The sequence below is a fragment of the Chlamydotis macqueenii genome, chromosome 2 (assembly GCF_036417535.1).
Source record: "Chlamydotis macqueenii isolate bChlMac1 chromosome 2, bChlMac1.mat, whole genome shotgun sequence".
Lineage (NCBI taxonomy): Eukaryota > Metazoa > Chordata > Aves > Otidiformes > Otididae > Chlamydotis > Chlamydotis macqueenii.
Window position 1 is genome coordinate 137,384,498 of NC_141557.1, and position 26,326 is coordinate 137,410,823.

Genomic DNA, 26,326 nt, shown 5'->3' on the forward strand with positions numbered 1-26,326 from the left:
AATGATATTTTGCTCATAATAAAACTTTATTTACTTGCTGAAGTGATATTTACATTGCACTGATAGCAATTAGTTAATTGATTACCAGTTGAATTGAGGCTTCATCCTGTTAGCCACTGAATTAAGACACCTTATTTAAAAGTATGGACTATATATTCTTGCACTGCTCTGCTCTGTATTTTTTCATATTATTTTGGGAAAATTGTTAATGTGAACTCTGTGATAAGAAGATGCTGCTTTTTAGCATGTTATTTCATAGTATTTTATAAATTGGATAACATTTCACATAGATAATCCGTTGGTAAGATTTTACAGGAACAATTTATCAATGAGCATTAGCATGGAATAAACGGAAGTAATTTATCTTATAAGTAAGTCCATAACTAAAAGCATCATAGCCAATATTATGAGTAGTCAGTTGGCCTGTGAGACTATTACAAATGATTCACCATATATTAAAATATTTTTTTAATTATTTAAAAACCTTTTCATAAATACTTCTTAATATAAAATGTGACTAATCTCTTTTTCATGGCATTTCCATGGAAACTATATTTACATATAGGAATATTGTCATCTTGTAGAAATGACTGGTGTTAAGTACCACAGCCAAGACATAATCAAAACATACATTATGAGCAATAATAAAGAACGGCAGTGATATGAGGAAAGATTTCCACATTGGTGTGTGGATGATATCATAAATGAGGTCATTCAAATGCTTTGAAGGAAATCTATTCCCTTATCCCTTGTATTTTTTAATGTATCTGAAAAAATTATTTGCCTTTCACTTCACTTTTGAAATCAAACCCCTTTGAACATTTTCCAAATAAAAATATTCCTGATTTTTTTAAGGTTCTCTAGAATTGTGTAAAAACAAATGAAGAAACAAAAACCCCTATGTACAACTTAAAAGAATAGTTTAAAAGTCTCCATATTTAGAACGGACAATTTAACCATACAAGTGTTTTAAAAAGTTTCTGGTATCTGTTCAGACTTATGGATTGCTTTTAGAAGGTCCAGTATCTCAGCCAGAAGCACTAGATTCAGATTTTGACAATTTTTTTCTGTGGTGGTAGTTTTATACGAAAATTATACCAATTAGCTGTATGTTAGTGTGTACATGTAGCTAGAGAGTGAAATGCAAATTTGACATGTCTCCCCAGACAAGTTCTTTACTCCAAATTCTTGAAACTCGAAGACTGATATTTTTGCTTACAGCTTTTTTCTTTCTCCACTCCAAAACACCTCCCACTCACAAAGCCAATTGCTTTGCCTCAGGCAATCTTTGGGTTGGCAAAGTAAGAATAAGAATTTTTAATAAAGTGCGATAGGAGAGTTGAAAGTAAAGTAAGCCAGTGAAATGGATTATTTTATAGCAAGTGAGATCATGATTAAATATGTAAAAAACAAGCTCTGTGTATGGAGAACAAATCTACTACACTGGCGTTGAGTCTATGGGATTTTTGTGTTTTACACATAGTTTATGTAATTTTTTAAATTGCTTTTTCCCTGTACATGGTTTGTAACACTGCAATAGAGCTGCACATTGCAACATCAATTGGTATTTTGCAAATAGGAAAAGCAAGATGAAGGTGAAGAAGAAAAATGATGAGTGAAGACTACATGTGAGATCTAACTTTCACAAGGGATAAGAATAGTGTCAAGTTTTACTTAGCATCTGAAAACAGAAAAATATATCTATATTTGCCCTTTATCCATGTGTAGATATATTTATCCTTCCACAATTTTCTGAGAAAATGTATTACTGCAAAATGAACTGTAACATAACAAAGCCACTTTGCAAAATGAGATCTTTCGTGGTTGTGATGCAAGTTTGTTGCAAAATCCTTGTGATTGTGCTGCACTTAGCTGAAAAGAACTTTCACGTTCCTGCTATCAGTCCTTTCCCCTTTTTTTTTTCCCCCATTTTGTTCCCTGTACACTTCACAGTAGCTGCCTGTACTTTTTTCACACAGTGTGTTGTATTTGTCTAACAAACATTAGAATGAAACATTTTTGAAAATGCAATGAGGTCATCTATTCTTAAAATGTATTGAGTGTTTTAACTAATATGTTCCTTTAATTCTTTTGTTTGCTTCAGCCTCTGTACTAATTTTAGAACTAATCTTTTGGATTTTCATGTACACATTATGAAAAAAGAACTTGGAGAATTTAATTATTACATCAGAATACTCATTCTTTCTAGAATATAAACCATTACAATGTTCATTATTAGTCTAGGAAAGCATGTGAAAATATAGTGGAACTCAAAGTAATTAATTTCCCATGAGAGTAGGGGCATTCAGTGTCTGTATACATACGTGTGCAAAGTTAAAATATTGCTTTTTTCACTTTCACTTTGCACTTTTCACATGTGCAAATTTGCACTCATTGCCAAAATGTTCGCTGATTCCTTATAATATTGCCAGATAATTTCCATTAAAAATCTTAAACAAAACTAGCAATAAAAATAAAAAACAAGAGTCAAAGAACTCAATTAATATTTTATTACTGTATTTTTAAATTTTGTTAATTATGTTATGACACAAAAATTGCTTTGTACACTGCAATGTCAAACTAAATTCTGCTACACAATTTCTAAATTATTTCAGTTAGTGCATCATAAAAATATATAAAATACTGAATTTGTAATGATGTTTGTGATGAAAACATTTGAAAATATTTCTTTTGAATCATATGTCAGGGCTATTACAAGCTTGAGCTTTAGATTTTTACATTTAGGATTGACATTTTAACCTTGGATGAGTACAGTAATGGACTGGACAGTATAATGCATGAACAGCATAGTATAGAGAGATAGCTATAGTATATGTTAACTAAATTCATGTTAAGCACCAAATGCTCTTTTTTTTTTTTTCTGAAAAGTCTGAGAGTCATTTGTGAAATCATCTCCTGACTTTGCTAGTCATATAATGAAATGGGTCTTTTTAGGTTTTCAGAGAATGGTTACTCAGAAACATACTAGTCGTGGAAGCTCTTTAGTCTGATGTAGTAATTGATTTAATATTAATGAATTACTGACAGAATTGTTTCAATGTATGCTGCAGACACTTTGGGGATAGGACTGTTGGTGCTACTGAGCTCATTCGAGCTACAAAGAATTGACAGTCTTATTCTTTTTCATTTATTGGCTGATGTAGACTACATACTGAAGGATATGATTTGAAGAGAAACACTAAAGAATACACTAGGAAGTTCTTACGAAGTGTTTGTTGAAAAGTCTGAAAAAGCTGTGACGAAGGTCCACAAGATTTGGCTATATATTTTAAAAATTAAACGGAAGTTTTGTTTTAATCAATTTGTAAAGACAGACATTCTAAAAGGTTATGCATATTTCTTTGTAATCCTTCATTCAGATTATATTGGTTCACCCAATCTCATGTGTTACTTTGTCTAGGAAAATTAAATTAAATGCCATAAACACAGATAGCTAATGCTGACACTTCAGTAAACACAACTCACTTCAAAATAAGCCCACATCTCTTTGTGTTCAACAATTAGGAATCAATCAGTTTCTTCCCTTTTCTTTTTACTTCACCTTAGATCTATCTCAGCCTTTGGTGAGTTTAGGAGCACAGTTTGCTATATGGTTTTCCAGATTGCCTCCTTTTGTCTTAATTAATCATACCTTCTGCTTGGGCACTGGGCCAAGTTCTGTGCTCTCTTGCAAATGCATTCATGGAAAATTATAGGTACAGAAACTAGTCCCAATCCACTCAAGACACAGTCAACATATTGTCTGATTACAGTGGGGCAATATGTGGTTCAAAACTGTGGTTTGATTACTATCCTTCATACGATCTACATGATCTACGACGTATGTAGATCATGTTATTTAACAAGTTGATTTTAAAATATTTTCCTCAGTTCTGACAAAAGTTTGTGCTGAGTTATATTCTACATTCTTAATGAAAAGTTCAAGGGCTGAATTTCAAAGGACTGGACTAAATCTTCCTCTTTATGAGAAAAGTTACATTTTATCTTGTTTCTGCAACCATTTTTAGAGGGTTTTTTTGGGGATATTCTCCCCCCCCAGTTATTATTATGAAAATATTCTTAGAAAGGACAAGAGAGGAACAATCAGGAAGTTATTTTAATTTACACATTCTTCATAGCAAGCATCATCTCTTCAAGGAGTGGCAGAATCAAAACAGTGGGAAAATAAATTATCGTCGTATTGACCTTTCTGCTAGAACAGGGATTTTTCCTAAGATAATTTTTCTAGTACTTTTTCCTGTCCAATATAAATACATGTATTTAAGCTCCAAATTGTCAAACCTTGTTAGCATTATATATGTATTTGAGAATAGGTTCTCTGGGGCAGAAAATTATTAATCTGTATTTTGATAAAAATACAAGTGTCACTTTTCATTTATTTTAATGTTCGTCTTAGTTGTTGCCCGAGAAAACACCTTTTTAAATATATTATTATATCAACACTCAGTTACTTGATTTTATTATCCTTAATGTTATGGTTTAAAAAGAAGTTAGTTGTGATGCAATCTAAAGCTGCATCCTAGATTTTAACTTCTGTTCTCTCTATAGTTTACATTTAAGGCTACACAATAGTTCCCAGAATAAAAATGCAGAATTCAAGAGACTGAGTCTACCTTGACTTTTTATCCCCTACAGCTTTAGTAAGCATGTGTATTATAGCTATTTTCATGCCTCTTTGTTCCTCCAGGCAATAGGCTATTGCTTTTACTCATGAGGCCTAAAGATGACCTGTAATAGGTATCTTATTATTTCTTTATTTTTTGGAACAGAAGTTCCCCCTAACTTTCTTCAAATCTTCTAACCATTCCAGTAAAACTGTAAATTTTTTCATTGCTTTCTGTTAATCTGTTATCATACTGATTTATGCCTCATTTTCTGGACCCTAAAATTGACAGTAGAATTGAAATTAGAGTTCATTGTGTCATCTGTGCTGGTGTGAAGGCAACTGCATTTTTCTGAGTATGTTACTTACAACATTGTATTCGTCATCAGAGATCCCTGTTACTCATCACCATTGGTCATTCTATTCCTATTCCATATTTCTATTCCACATGTTCCTTATATTTAGCATTATATTTCCTTTCTTCGTCATAGACCCAACTATATTTTTCTAAACATGTTTTACGGCATGTTGCACCACACCTTCACCTTTCAAAAGCTGAGGGCCTCCCGTCTGCAGCTCCATAGCTCTGCTCCAGTCTCCTCTTTCTCTTTTAACACTGCAGTCTGCCTCTCACTTGCAGTGATGTAGCCATTCCCCAACACCCCAGAGCCTGCTGTGGCACAATTTTGAACCTTGTGGTTCAGTGTTCCCCATCTCTTGCAACCTTGCCCCTGCAATTCCTCCACTTTGCCATGGAAAGTTTCCCCTGGAAAGCACTTGCTGCTGAAGTGTGAATCACTCCTTCTTCCCCTACCCTCTTTTTACCTCTTGCTTTGTAGCTTTTAATTTACAAGTTTACCCTAGGGAAATAAACAGGGCTTAGTAGATAATATTAGTTATTTGAATAGCCAATATCACACGTACAAAAAGCTTGACAGCTAATTAGTGTGTGCAGCATCTGGACCTGATCAAAGTATGCTCCATGGAGCACTGTTTGTGTAATGGACAAGAGCAACAAACAGGGAAACTGAGTGCGCCCTGCTGAAGCTATACAGTTACTCTGCAAAAATACTTGGACAGACCCCCCTCATGCCCTGGAGAGGATGCCCTGAAAAGGATGTTCTCCTGGGAAGATTCCTGTTGCTTCTCTTCCCATCCAGCCACTACTGCATTTTTTCTTTCCTTTTTCATTTTTCCTCCCTCTCCTTCTTTCCCCCCCTCCTTTCTGTCTTTTAAAATTTTTACTCAGAAGTAACTTTTACTATTAGAGTTGATGAACGTTACGAGCTATGGACGCTGAAAACAAATCTTTGTGCATGGAAGCTTCTCTCAACATTTTTGTAGAGCACTCATTTAGCTCACTGAATTTAATGAGACGGAATAAGAAAAGGATACATATAACATTTACTGGGATTTTCTTGCTTGCTTCTACTGATAGAAATCTGTAAATTCATATATACAAATATTCACTGCATTTTTTGAGTTTTGAAAAGTCCACAGTATTTTAGCAATAGTAAATTTGTGATTTTTCTTCCTTGCAAAATCTTAAGTGTAGGCCCATCTGTCAGATGACTCAGTTCCTGCAGTATTGATTTAGGCCTCACGCATTGTCTGAGATGTCTGAAGTTTTGTGAAATATGCCATAGGATGTGACCCAAAATGATATATTTTTGATCTGTGATTGTTATTTGTCATTCATTGTAGATTTATGCCCACATATTCGAGAATATCAGATCAGTTCAGCTGGAGGCTTTACTTCTCTCCTTGCTGAGCATTGTGGTGCTTGTTCTTGTTAAAGAGCTGAATGAGAAATTTCAGAGAAACATTAAAGTTGTTCTTCCCATTGATCTAGTTTTGGTAAGTACAAAACCAAACATCAGACTTTTTGCTTTACAAAGCTTTCGGTGGTTCAACTAATCTGTTGCAGTTTGCTGTTGTCTATAGTTACCCACAGCCACACCTGTCTCTTACTAACTGGATAGCTATTTTTCATGGCTGTATGTTAAATGTAAGAACAGGAAAGAGTTTGGCTAAACAATTAAGAAACAAGGGACATATGTTCCCAATTGGTATAATATTTTTCATGTATTTACTACTTTTTTTTACATAATCACAAGACCATGAAGCCTAGAATGCTAAAGTGTAAGAAGTTTGAAATAGAAAATGAAAAGTAACGGGCACATTGTAACTCCAGACAAGTCTTGCGCTGAGTAGTTGTGGCTTAGATGTTGCTTGTTATTTATCTGCAACAAAGTCAAATACCTAAGCTATTGCTTTCTATAATTTTACTTAGAGTTTTCCTTCCACATGGCTTATGCTAAACTTAAATTGGCTATTGCATTGTAAATCCTTGCTTTGAGGATTATGCTGTAGTCAGATAAACAGCACCAGGACAGAAGATTTCTTGTTTTCTCTAGACCTCTAAAAGAAAATTTTAAAAGATGAGGGGCAGCTGCTTTTCAGAGTGGATCATCACAGAGTGGATCTCTTCTTTTGCTGGAAAAAAAGTTAATTACAAAAAACCACAATTTTTCTTGGGCAAAATGCTGGAAAAGAAGGTAGTGTGGTTGTGGTCCCTGCTCTAAGATCTATTTCAGTGTTGCCTCTTAAAAAGTACCAGCTAAAATGTACCAGCAAACTGAGAATCACAGACTGGAACCTGTGCCTGTTCTATTGGGATTTGTGTATTCACCTCATAAAAAACATGAGAAGTGAGTCGCCATGTCGGCGACATGAACAGTGGGATAGAGTGCACCCTCAGCAAGTTCGCCGACGACACCAAGTTGTGTGGTGCCGTTGACACGCTGGAAGGGAGGGATGCCATCCAGAGGGACCTTGACAGGCTGGAGAGGTGGGCCTGTGCCAACCTCATGAAGTTCAACCAGGCCAAGTGCAAGGTCCTGCACCTGGGTCATGGCAATCCCAGGCACAAATACAGGCTGGGCGGGGAATGGATTGAGAGCAGCCCTAAGGAGAAGGACTTGGGAGTGCTGGTGGATGAGAAGCTTAACATGAGCAGGCAATGCGCCCTTGCGGCCCAGAAGGCCAACCTCATCCTGGGCTGCATGAAGAGAAGCGTGGCCAGCAGGTCGAGGGAGGTGATTCTCCCCCTCTACTCTGCCCTGGTGAGACCCCACCTGGAGTACTGTGTCCAGTTCTGGAGCCCCCAGCACAAGAAGGACATGGACCAGTTGGAGAAGGTCCAGAGGAGGACCACGAAGATGATAAAAGGGCTGGAGCACCTCTCTTATGAGGACAGGCTGAGAGAGTTGGGGCTGTTCAGCCTGGAGAAGAGGAGGCTCCGGGGAGACCTGATAGCGGTCTTCCAGTACCTCAAGGGGGCCTACAAGAAAGATGGGGATAGGCTGTTCAGTAGGGCCTGTTGCGATAGGACGAGAGGTAATGGTTTTAAAATAGAAGGGGGTAGATTTAGATTAGAAATTAGGAAAAAATTTTTTACGATGCGAGTTATAGAACACTGGAACAGGTTGCCCAGAAAGGTGGTGGATGCCCCATCTCTGGAAGCGTTCAAGGCCAGGCTGGATGAGGCTCTGAGCAACCTGACCTAGTCAGGGATGTCCCTGCTCCTTGCAGGGGGGTTGGACTAGATGACCTTTGAAGGTCCCTTCCAACCCTAACCATTCTATGATTCTACGAGTTTGAATGTCCTCAGGGACAAAGTTCCACTCCCTCAGCAACATTTATACCTATAGAAAAATAAATGTTAGAGGCAGTCACATATTTGACTCTGTTTTGTGCTGAAGTCGACACTGCCAGTCTGGATTACACGTGCTCAGAGAACATCAGCTGAATCAGGCCAATCAGGAGCACCTAAATGATGAATTATTTTAAGCTGCTCACATGAATGGCAGTGATCTGGGGCACGTGCTGCATAGAGGCAGTTTGGACACCGATTGGCAAGAACCTTGAGGCTTTACAGAGACTTGTACAGATCCCTTTCATTACCACAGAATGTCCAAACTCCACCATAGTCCTTCTTCAGTCATCTGTTCTAAATTCATTACTGTGTCCAGATCTTCGTTTCTTTTTACTCTCTTCCACATTTATAAAAATATTCATAATAATATTTCTCTGTCTTACTGGATGAATCTAAGGATAAATGCATGAGCACTGTCATGTGCTTAAGTATGGCAATAACAGAGACCATATGAGAAGCTAAAAACAATAGAAACATAATATCTTTTTCTGTATTGTATCAATAGATAATTGCTACATCCGTTGCCTGCTACTATGCTGATATGGAATACGTCTATGGGCTAGAAGTTGTGGGACATATTCCTGAAGGGTAATGTGTTTTTTATTAGCTTGTGGCTTTTAAGTATGTTTACTTCTGAGAACAATCTCTGAAGAAGTTAAAGTAATATTCTGAAATAAGAAATGGCAAAAAGCTACCATGTTCTTTTCCAAGCTCCTCAAATACTCTGTCACAATTCAACCCCATGTAAATAAGGTATATCTGTATATATATCATAATAAAAAATCAGATTTTCTTGTATATTTCCATAGCTTTTTAATTGCTTTACATAGTGAAAAGTAGGTACTAAGTACCTGATGATGGCTGATGGATGTATAACAGGAGGACAGAGCACTCTCTACAAGATTATTGCAACCTGCTTTTTGAGGGTTGCCTTGGCTTATTGTAGCAGAAAGGACTTGCAATGCGATAAGGCTTGTAAATCACTACACTTCATTTTTCTCCACTCATTTTAGAAAATGTGGTTTCTGAGGAAATGTAAAGGATTTAGATACGCTCAATCTAGAAAAGAGCATTCTGACTACAGCTAGTGACTCATTTTTCTCCATGGCCTTGAAGTGAAGGAAAAAAAATATGCAGTATAATTAGCTGGAAAGAGAAATTAGATTAGAAGTCAGAGAGAATGTTTAAACTCTAAGGGCTGGTAAGGAATAGCACAACTGTTGTGTAATCTCCCTTTTGGAAACTGTACAGTTTCCCTAAATTTCACAAAGTACAAGTCCAAGACAGCATGAGTGCATATGTGGCAGCTTGCAGTGACAGAAATAAAATAAGGGAAGTCACCGAGAAATAAAATTGTTTTTAAGTATTTAGGGGATGTTATTGCACATTATGTATCTGAGATTAAACAGGGCTAAGCATGCCCTTTCAATATGTGTTAGGAACAACTAAACTGTACTGGTGCAGGTTTAATTGGGAGCTTATTTTCTGTCTAACTTCACAGGAGAAGATTCTGTAGTGTCGAAAAACACAAGCAGAAGCCAGGATCATTGCTATATATTTTTAGGCACTTACCTGAAATATCTAACTAACTGCCTTGTCACTGGACAGTGTTAGAAACCTTCAGAGTGCTGTTTGGCTCTTAGGTGGTGTGATTTGTGCTCTGGAGAGACTGAAGTCTATTCAAGGAGTACAGAGACAATCTGAGGTGATTTGCTTCTTACTTGAGGCATTTCATTGCAATCCCCATTAGAAGGTCTCCATCAGATGGATCAAATGTCCATACTGTCCACAACCTACAGAATACTAAATTGTTTGAAAGGTTTAAACTTTGCAGGAAAGCCAACTATAAAAAAAAAAAAGAAAAAATATACAGTAGAGCTTCTTTTATTACACATTACAAAATTAGGGAATGGTTGCTGATTTTATCTGTCAGTGAGGGAGGATTTATAAGGATCCTTTCATAATTTCTCAAACTGAAGTTTACAAATGGAATACTCCGTCTGAAACTATTTCATCTTCCTGTACAAATTATCTCCTGCAGTTCTCCACAGATCTTATAAATATAAAATCTTGAAAAATGTCACCTTACAAGTATTAAAAAACTAGCTGTGTATGCAAAGATTGTGTCTCTTGTAATTCCATGAATTCCGGATATGTCAAGGTTATGTTCCAGACTTTGTAAAAAGGACTGTTTTGTTGGGTTTTTTTTTAATAGATTACCATCACCGAAAACACCACCAATGAATGTTCTGCCTGCAGTAGTCACTGAGGCTTTTGGAGTAGCACTGGTTGGTTATGTAGCATCATTAGCTCTAGCCCAAGGCTCTGCTAAAAAGTTTAAATACACTGTGGATGATAACCAGGTAAAACTCTTTCTCCTCATTGTCAGTAAGCCTTGAAATTGCTTCACCATTTTGGAAATGTATTATAGATGAATGCCCAGTAGGAAAGGGTGAGTTCCATATGGCATCCTGAGGCCTTCTGGTGGTTACCCCAAATCTAGTCCAAATCAGCTCTGCAGAATGCCCTAGGTGGTCAAGTTGCTCCTTTTGGGGAAGCACATCCTTCAGGATAATCTCATAATACCGCATTCAGTGCAGCCAGCAGCCAGTTTGGGTGTTAATGCATTTTTTTTCAGTGCTCTAAGACAAGGCAGTTTCTCCTCTGGCAGCTCAGCTCTTGAAGACCAGCTAAGATGTTAAATCAGGCACCAATGAAAAAAACAAAGCAGTTTTAAAAATAAACTAGATACTTCAAGCCCCAGGACACATCTGATACTATAAAACAAAGCTTATGCAAAGTAGAAGTCTCATCTGAGAGAAAGGTTTATTTGTATAAAAGAAACAGAGTAGGTTCAGACAGTGCTACCAAATTTGCAGCTGTAGGAGCTTTCTGTGCAGAGTTCCACTTTACAGTGGACAAGCTTAAATAAGAGTGGGATGTTTACTTTCTCCACTACCCCACTGCTGGTCATAGCGGGTGGGTAACTCCAAGCCAACGGGAAATCCATGGAGACATTTATTCAAGCACTGCAGTAAGAAACACTCCATTTTAGATTACTGGCAATAGTGCTATGTGATGAAAACGCTGCCCCCACCTTTCTCTTAAGTGATTTGGGATAAATGACGTAAGGTTGAATGAAGAACAGTTGGGTTTGTAGCTGAAGGTCTATTTGAACACCTGATCTAGACAGGTCAGTCTTGCTACATCAGTGCATGTCTTCTGCAACTCTTGTGTTGTTGGAAAATACGGTGGGAATGTTCTTGTCTAATCAGGTCATTTTTAAGAATGAATACATTGTGCCATGAATTTCTGTTCATGCTTCAGAGACACATTTTCTAGGGAGCAGAGGGAAAAAACTTTGAGCTTAATGCAGGCCAGGCTTCAGGGTGATAGGCTGCCTTGTCTCAAAAACACTACATGGAGCACAGCAACCTCTGTGTCTTTCTGCACCTTTGGAAAACTCATAGCTTACACAGCTTGGCTACTGAGGTGTTGGAAACTAAGTGCATGTTTGCATCAAACAATGAAGCAAAAGAGCAAAACCTCCATAGATGAGGCTACAGTGGCAGCAGGGTGGTGGAGCTGTGTTTCATTCAGGGGCCAGGTGCAGGGCTTAGCGTGGTGGCACGTGTGTGTGCGAGGCTCTCTGGTGCTGTCCCTGCTGTGAAGCCAAATGTGTGATCAGGTGTTGCCCTGGCTGGATACAACACTGTTTGTGTCCTAAGAACTTCTATCAGTATGGAGGTATTTTCTTAAACATCACCCTCAGGAGACAAGTGAGCTCCTTATAGTCTGGGGAAGAAAACTGATGCTGGGGACCCAAGCTGGGCTGCTTTCTTAGAAAACACTGTTCAGCTCAGGCTGCAGATACAAGGTGGCTTGCCCACTTTTTCTTCTACAAATCTTTCTTCAGACATGTCTGCATTTTGACTGTGAATAAACACCAAAAAACTTGCAATGAAACACAGCATGCAGATAGTATTGCTACCATACTTCACTTTCACTAAAGCGTGCTGTAAAAGAAAAAAAAAAAACAAAAACCACTGGCTGTCTTTTTTCAGTAGAGTCATAAGCCAGAAAATACCTGGACACTGTCCAGATGCCATTACTGGAGACTCTGAATATTAAAAAGCAGATGTGGATCAAGATGTAAATATTTTGGCAGAATTTCATCCTCAAAACTTAGCAATACCCTTTATTCTGTGAACAAAATGTGCCTCCTGCTTTTGATGAATCTGATTCAGCAGCTCTGTCATTCAAATTAGTTCTGAGTTGTGAGAAGATATAGTACATTGGGAGATCTTTTATCATGTACATGGGTGAATTTTTTTTCCTTCAAAAACATGGCCATCCTTTGTCATTGCTAATATTTACATAGGAGACTTCTTTGTCGACAAGAAGCATTGACATGACAGGAAAACAGCAAAAAAACATGTTCTGTTTGACAACTTTGCAGGAATTTTTGGCTCATGGCCTCAGCAACGTGATTCCTTCATTTTTCTTTTGCATACCAAGTGCTGCAGCGATGGGACGGACGGCACTTTTATACAGCACGGGCGCCAAAACACAGGTAATGGGTTACAGTGAAGTACGCAGGAGAATTAAGGCTGATGATAGTGCTCATTGAAACTTGTACTGATTTATCCATTGTATTTCCCTGTTCTCACTTTCCCTCTGTCCTGGGAAATTACTTTGCCCTGTAATTTTAACAATCTGCATGGAATTGCAGCTGATCAGCAATTGTCTTCCAAGAAAAGCTGGTGGTTCCACTTATATATTTTTACCTGTTTAATTCAATATAAACTCTAAAGTCTGTGACAGTAAGGAGGTTAGGAGTTGTTTTTTTTTTTTTCAGACTGCAGGAAACTGCACACAAGCCCTTTTGGTTTTATGAGAATTTGTCAGCGCTGTAACACAAGTGCCCTCTAATGGTGTTTAATGGATTTAATGGTACAGGCTAAACTGAAGTTTTAGGAAGAAAATCAGATTTAATTTAGTGCTTCTATCTGATTTTCAAAATAAAGTGAAAGTAACTTTAAGAGCTACTTGTTAAAAGAAACCTAGTCATCTCCCAATTTCTGCCTTGTGACATAGTGTACTTGTTAATTACTTGCTAATCAGCCTACACAGTACTCTGAACTTGATTAGTCATAATGAATAATTTATCCAATAATAATATTTAAAAGCATTTTATGGAGATAGTTTAGCCACCACTTTGCTATTAGCTATTTTATATCTTTAAGTCGGATTCAACGACACACCATGTGCCCTCGTCCTCACAGAGAGTCTCTTCCATTACCTATTCACCTATTGCCTGTACAATTTGCAGTTGTTCTATATCATTGCTTTTCCAAGGAACTTTAAGGTAACCTGAAGACGTATACCTAAAAACCTATACCTGAAGACCTATAACCTGAAGTCATATAGGGTTGTCTGAGCACTTAGGCTCTGGTACATGTAGGCAAAGGCCCCAACAGAACATTGTTCAATATATGAAATGGAAAAATAAACCACTATAATTGGATTTCAAGGTAGGAACTATATAGTAAAAATAACAAAGATCTACATCCAAAAGTTGGAGTGTTAGTGCTGGCACTATGAGAGTATTTTAATAAACATAAAATTCTCTCTCCTGCCTTCTTTTTTGGAAAGCAACACATCCACTCAGTCCTTTACTTTGGAGACTGTCTAGGCAGAAGGAAGAGATGAGAAGAACATCACTAATAAATGTTGGTCAGATCATAGGCAAAAAGAAGACTGAGGGGTTGCTTTGACTGAATAGAGAGAAGTCAGTTGACTTTGGCATACATCATGAAAGAAATGCAAAGAGCCTTTAAGGGGCTCAGAGCAGCTCTTACTTCTCCAATGGGCTTTGATGACAACAGTCATCTCCAATGACCTGTGATGTAATTTTGTCTTCAGTGACATCTTTTCCAGGGAGAAAACAGAAATAAGGGACTGTATTATGGGCTAGAAGTGTCCTTCAAGTAGAATCAAGACTTTTTTTTTTTTTTTTTCTTTCTGGGAAGGCAGAAAGAGGGAAAAGTTCCTTGTGACTTTACCAGCAGATTTTGTGTCCCTTTTTCTGTAAACACTCTGGCTATCCTTCCTGATGGTATTTTTAAGTACACCATGGCTTTAATTTCCTAGTGTTTTAACAACTTGTCTGGTTTTGTTTTTAACAACTTTTCTCTTAAAATGAAACTGAATTATTTTAGTAAAGAAACATATTATCGATATAAAAATAAAGTGAGCATCTGTCTACTTATCGTCAAAAACCTTCTGTGAACCTGGACTGTATCTCAATGAGACTGGAAGTACCCTACTTTGTGAGCAGAGTGGAGTAGGAGACTGCAGTTTTACTGTAGATTAATACCATATAATACTGTGAAGAAACATAATTCTTAGATCATATATTTGTCTGGATTCATGTCACCTGCATTAATTATAATTTTTAATATATTTTAAAAAGTTGTTCCTATATTTTCTAAAGTAGAGTCCACTAATTTTAACATGAAATCATTGGTGATTTCTGACTTATACAATAATTTCCTTTTAGTGTTGATCCCCCCCAAAAAAAAGTTAGAAATCTTCTCTTGTGCAAAAATAAAACACAGTTCTCCATATATTATTTTTTGCTCAGTGCTATGATAGATCTGTAATTTAGTACAACATAGGGTGCATGGCTATAAATATGCCACAGAATGACAGTGGGCGCTGCAAAACTTCTGGGGTGAGATATTGTGCACACACGCTTCATTTGATAACCGAGTGTGTAAGTGATACTGAGTCTGCACTGTCAGCAGGGTCATGCACAGATGCAGAGATCTCTTACAATGTTTTCACATTAGTTGGCTGAAGGTAGTTACCAGAGATTAAAACTGAAATTATATGCATCTGCAGTCCATAGATACGTTAATATCTACCATCTTAGACATCTCAGTCTTGACTTTGTCTACAATATTTGATAATTAGTCTTTTTCACATATTTTAATTTTTTTTTTTGTTAGACTGAATGATCTGCTTCTCTTGTTTATTATTTTAGGTGGCTTGCCTTATCTCCTGTGTATTAATTCTTGTGGTAATCTATGCAATTGGACCTATGCTGTACTGGCTGCCTATGGTATGGTACTTAACTTTTTTTTTTAAAGATTATGTCAATCATTTTCTAATTACTTAATTTATTTCATTGAAAAAGAGCTCTATTTAATTTAAATGGGAGAAAGAATAGTAAGGGCACAGTAAGCCTCAAAATAATAAAATACAGAGCTGACAACATAATACATACAATTTTTACTCATATATAGTTGCATATATAAGGTATCATATAAATATATAAGAAAGCATTTCTCTTCTACTTACTTTGGTGCATAGTTTATGAAAAATATATATCCAGATTGCTGTGGATTTGTAAATTGGCAAAGTGTGGTAGAATTAATGAAGATCTACAATTTTTCTCCCGTTATGCATATGATATATGACTTTGCTTTTGAAATAAATTTGACACAAATGATTGTAGATAATGATCTAAGCTTACTTACAAAGATTATGAGGTATTCTTGTATCTCTGTCATGGAATACATCTTCTACACTAAGACTCTGTAAAGCAATGTGGTGTGTTTTCACAGAAGCTATATCTAACTTTTGGTATTACAAATTAAAGGCAAGTCAAAGATGCAAAATATAGCTCCAACTCACACTCAACTGTGTTTTAAATTTACTTTGTGCTATTGTTTACAAAGTGTCACATGAAGGTTCTCACTTTTCAAACACAGATCCTTCCAGAGCTTATTTTAACCACACGAAGTGAGGACACTTGAAGACAAAATATGTCCTTGTTCTTACTACACTGCTTTCCTTTCTTCAATTTTATATGGATTATATGTAATTTTGGCTGGTTTCCATATTTAAAAAAAACCCTTTTGTATGTTGCTTTCTTGAGATTTTATTTCTTTTCTAATATGCTTTTTCAGCCCTCCCCACCTGTGCACTGCAAGTACACCACTTTGTACTCCATCCTTTTTGGCTCCAGATGATTTCTTCATCCGTCTTGTCCCCCTTTCTGATTTGGAGGATAATAAATTATTTTGTTTGCCTCAAAGTTAATAGATTTTTTGCTCTAGAGGTCTTCTCTAGGTGGTAAAGAAGGGGAGTTAAAATTCTTCACTGTGTAGAAGCTGAGTGCTGATTTGCTTCTGAGTCTCCCAGACTATGGCAAAATTTTGGTCTGGTGATGCATGGAGAATCTTGGGGAGTCCTGAAGTTTCTGTCATTTTTCTCACAATTAAGTGACCTATAGATTGCTTCAGGAAAATTGCATTTGATATTGTTATGTTTGTGTCACAAGGACACCTGTACTTATCTCATTTTTTAACCACTAACTTTAGGGTTTTTTTTTTATAAGTTAATTATAATATTGACTGCTAAACTGAAGAAAGAACATTAATTTTCACTACCAATTCTGCAAGTGGCTTTTGTTTTTTATTTCTTCACAGTGTGTGCTAGCAAGCATTATTGTTGTGGGCTTGAAGGGAATGCTAATGCAGTTCCGTGACTTAAAAAAATACTGGAATGTGGATAAAATAGACTGGGTAAGTGAAACTTAATCTAAGGAGATTTTCCTGAGACCCTTTAACAAATATGTGCTAAATAAACTTTAATAGTTCTGTGGCCCTAGTAGAGATAAGTGCAAGCCATTATTCTTAGGGGTTTTTTTTTGTGTAATATCGACTTATTTCCTGCCTGAGAACAACAGCATCTGTAATGTCAATTGTATTACAAAAATAGAATTTTAGCAAATGATAAAGAAATAAATCTAATTTAGTGCTAAAGACGTGTATACAGACAGATCAGGTTAATCTGAGCAGATGTGTGTCTAATTTTATATGCCTTCTCTAGTTGGTCAGCATGCCTTTGCTACTGTAGTCCTACTGAAGAGATCCCGGTATCTTTGTCCTCTGGGGATACAGAATGACCGTACAGGACAAACAGAACTGGAAACACTAGAAATGCAGAAAGATACATGTCCTAGGGTGCTGTAGGTAAATTGCCTTAACTCTTTCAGGTTTTGCGAACAGACTATCTACTGTTTAATCATAATGAAAGATTCTGCAGCATGAGAGAAGGAATACATCAGAAAAAGCAGATAGATGGAAAGAGACACAGTACAAAAATGTAGTTTGATGCAATCTCTGAATAGTCTGACATACATTTGCCTAGAATTCCTGGCAAATATTAAAGATGAGTCCATGTTAAGGAAGACTCCTAGATTTCTCTTCTGTGGGAGTTTTTTAATGTATTGCCCAATTAGGGGAACCAAAACCTCTAAGCACTTACATAAATACACACTGACATCCCGTAAAGCTTTTAGAACTTCTGCTTCGGTTACCAAATATTCAGAAAGGTATTTTGGCCATATCCTTCTCCTCTATGGTGGGACATATAGGTTACTGGAGGTAATATTGGACTTTATTGAACTCACCAGTAACCTAGTATTCTACATACCATAGTAATGGTAAGTCTAGACTGAATAAAGCATTTTTATAGAGTATTGGATTTCAGTACAGAAAGTAGAGCTGAGTAAACAACATCAAGTTTGCCTGTGTTAAAATATTTTCTACCACTTGTAATGTATCTGGTCTTCAGCTTGGCCTAGATTTCCAGTGTCCCAAGGGGTGGATGATGTGGATCAAGAATTATTTCGGGGACAGCAGACTTAAGAAAATTGGTAGTTATGAAAGAGAGATATAGCTTCTCTATCAGTGCATTGAGGTAATAAGTAGTTAAGTTTTCCAGCAGGATATTCTGGACTTGATGTGTCTTCATAGGTAGACTAGCTGGAGTGATTTTTGCTTTTGTGGTTTTGGCAGAAGAGGATGGATAAGTAGTCAATTACTACATCTCAGGTATCTTTCATTATTTCTAAGAAAGGTTATAAAGAGGGAGAGTTTGCTGAGTTTATCTTTGTGACTGGATATACCTGAACAATGGTTTATCTTCGAGTAGTTGCATCATAAGTCCTTAGCCTGACAGGGTAAATCGTCTTGTTTTAAATAGCACCATTTAAAGTAAGGCTATAAACGTTGATCTTGCATTGCTGCCTGATCTGTGGAGCCCCACCAAGCCCAGTGATTTGAGTAACTCAGTGGTGATGATTTTGGCCTGAAAAGATTCACTCAAGCAATTGACAGCACATTGGAAATGAATCAGTTCCATTACCCAGGTTATCCAAAGTGTTTTGAAGATAGAAACTCTAAAAAAACATTTGGAAATAATTAGCTGCTGTCCTTTCTGGAACTGATTCTTTGAAGGGCGTGTGTCATGTAACATAGAAGTCAGGTTTGTTATGCTCATAGGTCTGGCAAACAAGAGTATGGGGAAATAGAATACTAGAGCTTTTGTTGTCTTTTCCTTTACACTTCTTTAAGCTTCTCATTGAACACAAACAGGATGAGTAATATTTATTTGTTGGTTAGTTCTTTATATAACATAATCCTGTTAAATTAAAAAGCTCAGGAGTTGAACTGAGCTCAGGAGTTGAACTCCTCAGACTTATAGACTTGTTTGGGCATTCGTCACAGAAGGACCCTGATTCACGAGACAGCACTGAGGGCTTTGCTGTATAAACAAATTTCCAAAGGGTAGGAAGCTATCTCTTCAATTATAATAGTTTTAAACAAATGCTTCCAGCTTATGACATCCTAGGGAGATTTTCTATCCTTCCCACATTAGAGAATATGCTACCCTGAGTTATATTGGTTTTGCCATAGTTAGTTTCAGTGAAGCAGGAAGGAATTTGCAAATGCTTAATCCATTGAAAATGTGATTGCTTTATAAATTCTTTTTAAAGAATAATGTTTATATCAGTCTATTGGTCTCCAGGGCAGTCTGTGCAAACAAATACTTTCTCAACCATTGCGTATGGAATGTTTGTGAAAAATTGTATTAAAGAACCACCGTACCACTTCACTATTAAGCAGTTCCTGTTCTGTGGCTGTAGGGGTCCTCCCTTCAGCACTTGAATCACAAGTTTTGACAAAGAGTGCCCTGATAATGTATGCACCCATCAGCCATTCATCTGCAGAAAGATGTGGGAGCACGGGCATGCTATGCAGCCTCCCTGGAGACAGAGCCTCCTCCTGGACTCCAGAGTCTTCCCTGACAAGGCATTCCCTGAATGAACAAGACTTTTTGGCTATGTGCTGGTGACTGCAGCATGGACCTCTACTTGAGCAAGTCATTGCAGCCTCACCTTACGCTCAGTACAGAGCTGATCAGTTGAGTCAGGTTAGGCACTAACATAAGCAGGTAGGAGTTAGACAAACCACGTCCTAAATTCCCCTCACTGTAATAACCAAATCTCCATTGATTATGGTGGGAATTCAGACAGCTCACCTTGTTGTAGATGTTTGTGCTGTAGATAATGCCAAGAGAAATGAACTCCGCCCATACAGGCAGTAGCTGACCATCTTCTCAGTTGAAATGAAAAGGGAAGTTTATAATCTGGTTTCAAAGTGATACAGATTAATTTAGTATCACAGAATCTCAGTATTGCGTTATTTAGCCATTGGCTCAGGGAGTATTCTCCCACTTCTCCTATTTATATGCTTCTTTCCTCCAACAAGTTCCTATTTCACACTCCCCTCAATGGTGGATGGGTAGACCTTACAAAGTGAAAAAGTCTACATGCAAACACACTGTCCACAGAGCTTCAGAGGCAGCTTCTATATGTACAGTCACAGTACCTCTCAATGCTTCTGATACTTTCTGTTATATGCAGAATTCAACATAAACCCATATCTGCTACTTGTTTCTCTTCTCCCTCTTTAGAATTTTTTTAAATTAATATAGTACAAGCATGTTTTGAAATTGGATTTTGCTTTGACTTTTGAGAATAACATGTGCCTTTAATATATTATTGCTAAGACTTGAAGAATGATTAGTTTCTATCTGTCCTGGAGTAGAAAATAACCATCTTGAAGACAGCTGCCAAAGAAAATATTGATATTTTTATGACTTCTTTGTTGAACTTTGTGACAGCCCATGAATTTAAAAAAATATCTATCAGATCAACTTCTTTCTACAAGTTTGATGCTACCCTACCTAAAAATGTACTGACTCCAGGCCAATAAAAAGAACTGAAAGGGTGATTGACAAATGAGAATATGATTGTTTTGGCTCATCCTCTCCAACAATGGCAGTTCTCTGGTTACCGTTAAGATGTAAGATACTAGGCTGCTAAAGAGGCATTAAATTACCTTTTTCAGTACTCAGCAGTACTTAAACATTTTTGGCTTTGATTCTTCCTATGTAGACTTTGCAGAAGAATTTTGCAGGACTTCCAGCAGTAATTTAGTTAGATGTGATGAGCACCAGGTGTGCAATGGAAGTGGATTGCTTGATCTCAGCTGTTGTCAAGGGTTCAGCCTTTTCAGAGTGGGCTATTCTTGATCCCATCTGAATTTCATGTTTGTAGTACTTCTGTTAGCCCTTTCATGTCCAGTGAGCTCCTTTATAAATATATATTGGATTTGTAAATCTTAGAATTATTTTCTTACTGATTAATCAGAACTCAGCGTTTGCTGCTTGGTGTCGTTGGTGAACTTGCTGAGGATGCACTCTATCCCACTGTCCATGTTGCCAACAAAGATGTTGAACAGGGCCGGGCCTAACACAGACCCCTGAGGTACGCCACTCGTGACCGGTCTCCACTTGGACATCGAGCCGTTGATCATCACTCTCTGAGTGCGGCCATCCAGCCAACTCCTTATCCACCGTGTGGTCCATCCATCAAACCCACGTCTCTCTAGTTTAGAGAGAAGGATGTCATGCGGGACAGTGTCAAAAGCTTTGCATAAGTCCAGGTAGATGATGTCAGTTGCTCATCCTTTGTCCACCGATGCTGTCACCCCGTCATAGAAGGCCACCAAATTGGTCAGGCACGATCTGCCCTTGGTGAAGCCATGTTGGCTGTCACCAACCACCTCCTTGCTTTCCATGTGACTTAGCATGGTTTCCAGCAGAATCTGCTCCATGACCTTGCCAACCACAGAGGTGAGGCTGACCGGCCTATAGTTGCCCGGGTCCTCCTTGTACTCCTTTTTAAAAATTGGGGTTATGTTCCCTCTCTTCCAGTCATCGGGGACCTCACCAGACCGCCACGACTTCTCAAATACAATGGCCAGTGACTTGGCAACTTCAGGTGCCAGTTCCCTCAGGACCCGTGGATGGATTTTATCAGGTCCCATGGACTTGTACACCTTCAAGTTCCTCAGATGTTCCCGAACCTGCTCTTCCAGTACAGTGGGCAGTTCTTCATCCTCGCAGTCCCTGCTTGTGCCTTCCACAGCTTGGGTGGTGAGACAAGAGCCCTTATCAGTGAGGCAAAAAAGTCATCGAGTACCTCAGCCTTCTCTATGTCCTGGGTAACCAGGACACCGGTTTCCTTCTGGAGGGGGCCTACATTCTCCTTGGACTTTCTTTTGTCCCCTACATACCTATAGAAGCTTTTCTTGTTGTTTTTTATATCCCTGGCCAGATTCAATTCCATCAGGGCTTTAGCCTTCCTCATCTGAACACTGGCCACTCGCACAGCCTCTTTGTAGTCCTCCCAGGCTACCTGTCTCCGCTTCCACCCTCTATAGGCTTTCTTCTTCAATTTCAGTTGGTCCAGGAGCTCCCTGCTCATCCACGCAGGCCTCCTGGCCTTTTTGCCTGACTTGTTCTTCGTCGGAATGCACCTCTGCTGAGCTTGGAGGAGGTGCACCTTGAATGTGGACCAACTTTCCTGGGCCCCTCTTCCCTCCAGGGACGCCTCCCATAGCACTTTGCCCATCAGGTCCCTGAAGAGGCCAAAGTCCGCCTTCTTGAAGTCTAGGGCAGAGAGCTTGCTGTGTAGTTTCCTCGCTGCCCCGTGGATCTTGAACTCCACCGTGTCATGGTTGCTGCAGCCAAGGTTGTGCTTCAGTTTCACATCCCCCACCAGCCCCTCCCTGTTGGTGAGCACAAGGTCGAGCATGGCACCCCTGCTTGTCGGCTCGTCTATCACCTGCATCAGTGTATCCACAGAAGTGAAAATACTTTCCATTCTTCTTTAACACTTTTTATATAAAGATTAGATGGCAGTCTTTGCTTAAGGCTCCCTCAGATAGAGAAATATGTGCTGACAATAAGTTGTTAAAAGAAATAAAGTAATTTGTACTTTTCTCCTTTTAATTGTAAAATCTGTATATCTCTCATATGCATCGTTGTCATATGAAAATACGAGTAATTGTTTCTGTTTAGAAAATAATTAAGAAAAAAATTTGAAATGTTAAAACCTTTTGGTTTTTTTAATATTTTAAATTCCTTTTCAAAGTGACTTCTGTTTCACATGTGCTTCTTGGTATTTTTTGAAATTGTATTTAAAATGCATCCAAAGATTTATTAATCAAATATTGAAAGATGGGGAAGTAATCTGAAATCTTACCATTTCCATGTGAAGAAATTAATTCCCCAATAATTTTTATTTGTTATAGAGCTGGTTTAGTCAGCTGTTCTCTGATGAATGCCACTTTTAATTAACCTCCTTGCAAATTAGATTTCCCACTTACAGAATTAGTGGAGGAATAGCTCTCTGTACATGACCCACAGGGTACCTCATTGTGTCAAAGGAAAGGTGGATTTTAAATACATGCGGTGAAGAAGGTTGGAAAAAACTTGCAATGTGAAAAACAAAATATAGATTTCACAAAACAACTGACTTCATTCTGAATTATGCTGTTAGCACAACTACATACGCTATTTTAAGTAACTCTGAAAGGAACCTCTGTGAACATTGGGATAAGTAGTCCCATGTCATACGTGTTCTCTTATGGGGTGGCATTGTAATCACTAACTCAGTCTTCAGTATTTGTCAGTTCAAAAATGTTCACCTCTGTGGAACTATTTTCGTTTTAAAAATCTTTATTTCTGATTCATAAAATACACATTGTTACAAAAATTGAAACTAATCACCTCTTTCTGTTTCCGTCCTTAAAGAGCATATGGGTTAGTACCTACGTGATTACAATATGCTTTGCTGCTAACGTGGGACTGTTGTATGGCGTTGTCTGCACTATAGTAATTGTGGTTTTCCGCTTTCCCAGGTGAGAAATAAATTTATTGAAATGTTCTAGTAGCACATCATTATGCCTTCTTCCTGGCACATTGCTTCACAATCAGGATAGACATACAATACACTAAATTTAACAATGAAATTTCAGTTTTTTGGCTGCAGAAAATTACTAGATAAGACAATTCAAAGGGAAAAGTCACGTCTATGCATTTACTGTAGACTAAGGATCTCTAAAGCATTTCATACTATGCCATTATTCTCCGATTAGTCTTAGCATTACACATCTCTGTGACTCATTACGTGAAGGTAGCGTAAGATCAGCAGAAAAATCAATAATATAATTTTTTTTCCATTACATATTTATTTGTACGTTAAGGAGAAAGTTGTCTGGCAAGCCTTAGTAACTAAGAATCTTTATAAATTCCTAGATGCTCTGTTGCACAGGAGTTTGTAGTTGACATTTGCACTGTTGATATGTATTAATGAAACATAACTGCACAACTATTCTAATGTCTAATGAGAAATACAAATTCTGTGTATGAATTAGAAAAGAAACTAGAGCTAACACAAATTCATATATTCTTTCGTGTATATTACAGTTACTACTTTGGATCACGACTAATGGAAAATATCAGCTGAGGTTCATGATTGTTTTGTGCTATAAAATTAATCCACAGCTCACCAGTTCTGGAAATGACTTGCTGCTCACAGGCAGTTGTTTGCATGAACACTGCATCCCACTGAAATTAAGCACAATATATTGATTTAATGCTTGTTAAAGTTAACAGGTTAACCATTTGTGCATAGCTCTGTTTTCATAGAGTAAGTTGCAGAACCAGCATGAAAATAGCTCAAAATCACAAGGCAATTACAAATTACAGAAGATGGTTTCTTCTTGAATCAATCAGTACCTTTCTGGTAACCTTCTGCTGCTCAGCAATCTAAAGTTTTGGTAAATTCTGCTAGTAAAGGAAAAGGCAAGTTTTTGTGTTGTTTACACCCTGTGCCTGGATGTCTGAGGTTCTCCAACAGCAGAAAGCGAGGGATATGTGACACAAAAGAGCATGATCCTCTGTTGTCTGACCTGACAGAGACCTTAGTCTGAACCTGCACTAATTAAAGTTAGTAAGACTCTTCCCAGTGATTTCTTTGGCCTTCACCCAGGTTGCACGTGATTATCCATACAACCCAAAGGCGCTGAGCAAGCTCACAGCCTTGAAATCTGTGCTGCACACGTGAGGTTAGCAAGACAACATGCCATAAGCCACCCAGTTTTGGGCAAAAGTGTCAGCAAAAGTGAATCAAGAAAAACACTGTAGATGATGCATTGTGAAGTTTCTGTTCAGAAGACAAGAGTTGGACGTGGTGTATGGATCAGAATGCATTAAAACCAGCAGCAGCTACAGCTCGCTTCATGCAAACAGGAGAGAACAGCTGACTTGTGCAAGCCTCCTTTAGCCAACCCCAGTACCTACAAATACTCCCTGCACATTGACGCATCTATTAAATGTTTGTTCTCTGGAATTATTTCCATTGCCTAGCGTTAGGCACAGAGCTCAGATGACAGCTAGTTTTGTAGACTTCTCATTCTGCAGTTAAATATGCTCCTGCAAGTGATGTGTTAAAGCAGAAAGTCCTACACAGAGCTACCTTTTCAAGGCACCTTTCTCTTTCTACTGACTGCATAGAGGGCATAGGGATACTGGCTTTTCCAATTAAGTCTTCCACTTTGATAACTAGAATGCAATATTCTGCTTCATCATACAAAGACACATCAATTTTAATGACAAATAAAATATCCTTAGTTTTCATAACCCACAGCTATTCAATATATTTTTTCCCTTTCCTTACAATATGATTTCACAGGTAAAAAATATTAATTAAATCTCTGTACTTTTGAAGTTGTAGAATATATATTAGCTACCTTGACTTAAGAATATCTCTCTGTCCAGCTACAAAACAATAATGAAACTTAAGATTTTGTTTACCAGAAATATCCATTATTCATATTTTCAAAGTGATATATTATACTTTTAAAATGTACTTTTTAATTTTAACTAGATCATTATCACAAAAAATAAGCTCTATGTGCACAAAAATACATACGGATTGCATCATTGCAACTTTAAACTTCTGCACTGTAGTTTTGCAATATGTCTCTTCCTATTTCTGTTCAAGACTACTAACGGTTTGCCTTATAGATTTTCTCTGTGTATTGATTGCAGAGCAAAGACACTGAATTTGAAAAATGTGAAAGAAGTGGAATATAAATACAAAACAGAAGACAATTGTGTAAGTTAAATTATCTTTGTGTGTGTGTGTGTGTGTGTTCCACTAATTCATATTTGTTTATTTTCTTTAGTTGGTTGCCAGGCTGTAATCAGTGAGTCAAGGGAACATTTTTATGATATGACCACTTGAAATCTAAAGGCAGTATGATGTAGTAAATACAAAACTAGTCTGGGCATCTGAAATTAAAATATTTTCCTGGTTCTGCTCCTTGTTCACAAAGTAAAGTTAGGCAAGTCCTCTTAGATCTGTATATCTTAGTTTATTTGCTACTTTTAAGTTAGGAATTGCTCTTTGTAAAAGTTTCCTAATTCCTAAGTTTAAGGAAATATCTCGGCACCAAGGGGAAGAGCCATCTGAGCAGACAATAGCTGTCCCTATATTCTTATCAGATTTCCTCATTTCCTGAAAGACCTTTGATACTCTCATCATCCACAGTCTCTTTTCTGACCCCTGTTCTGCCACCAGCCCTTTGGGATCGGACTGTCCCAACAGGATACACTGTGTTTCTGGGGGAGGAGGGACAGCAGCATGAAGTTGTCACAGACTATTTCACACAGCTCACCAGCCTGTACTCCAACAAGGGTACCCTCACATG

General features: G+C 37.7%; 1 protein-coding gene across 1 annotated transcript in view; it reads left to right on the forward strand.

The window, feature by feature from the left end:
* The window catches only part of SLC26A7 (solute carrier family 26 member 7), a 67,766-nt gene that overhangs the window by 29,117 nt on the left and 12,323 nt on the right, over positions 1–26,326 (forward strand). The window contains exons 5-12 of the mRNA XM_086742473.1: positions 6,329–6,481; positions 8,848–8,930; positions 10,558–10,705; positions 12,802–12,915; positions 15,391–15,468; positions 16,841–16,936; positions 23,364–23,470; positions 25,665–25,731. Of these exons, the coding sequence (XP_086598599.1) occupies positions 6,329–6,481; positions 8,848–8,930; positions 10,558–10,705; positions 12,802–12,915; positions 15,391–15,468; positions 16,841–16,936; positions 23,364–23,470; positions 25,665–25,731 (846 nt within the window). The remainder of the gene's footprint in view (positions 1–6,328; positions 6,482–8,847; positions 8,931–10,557; positions 10,706–12,801; positions 12,916–15,390; positions 15,469–16,840; positions 16,937–23,363; positions 23,471–25,664; positions 25,732–26,326) is intronic.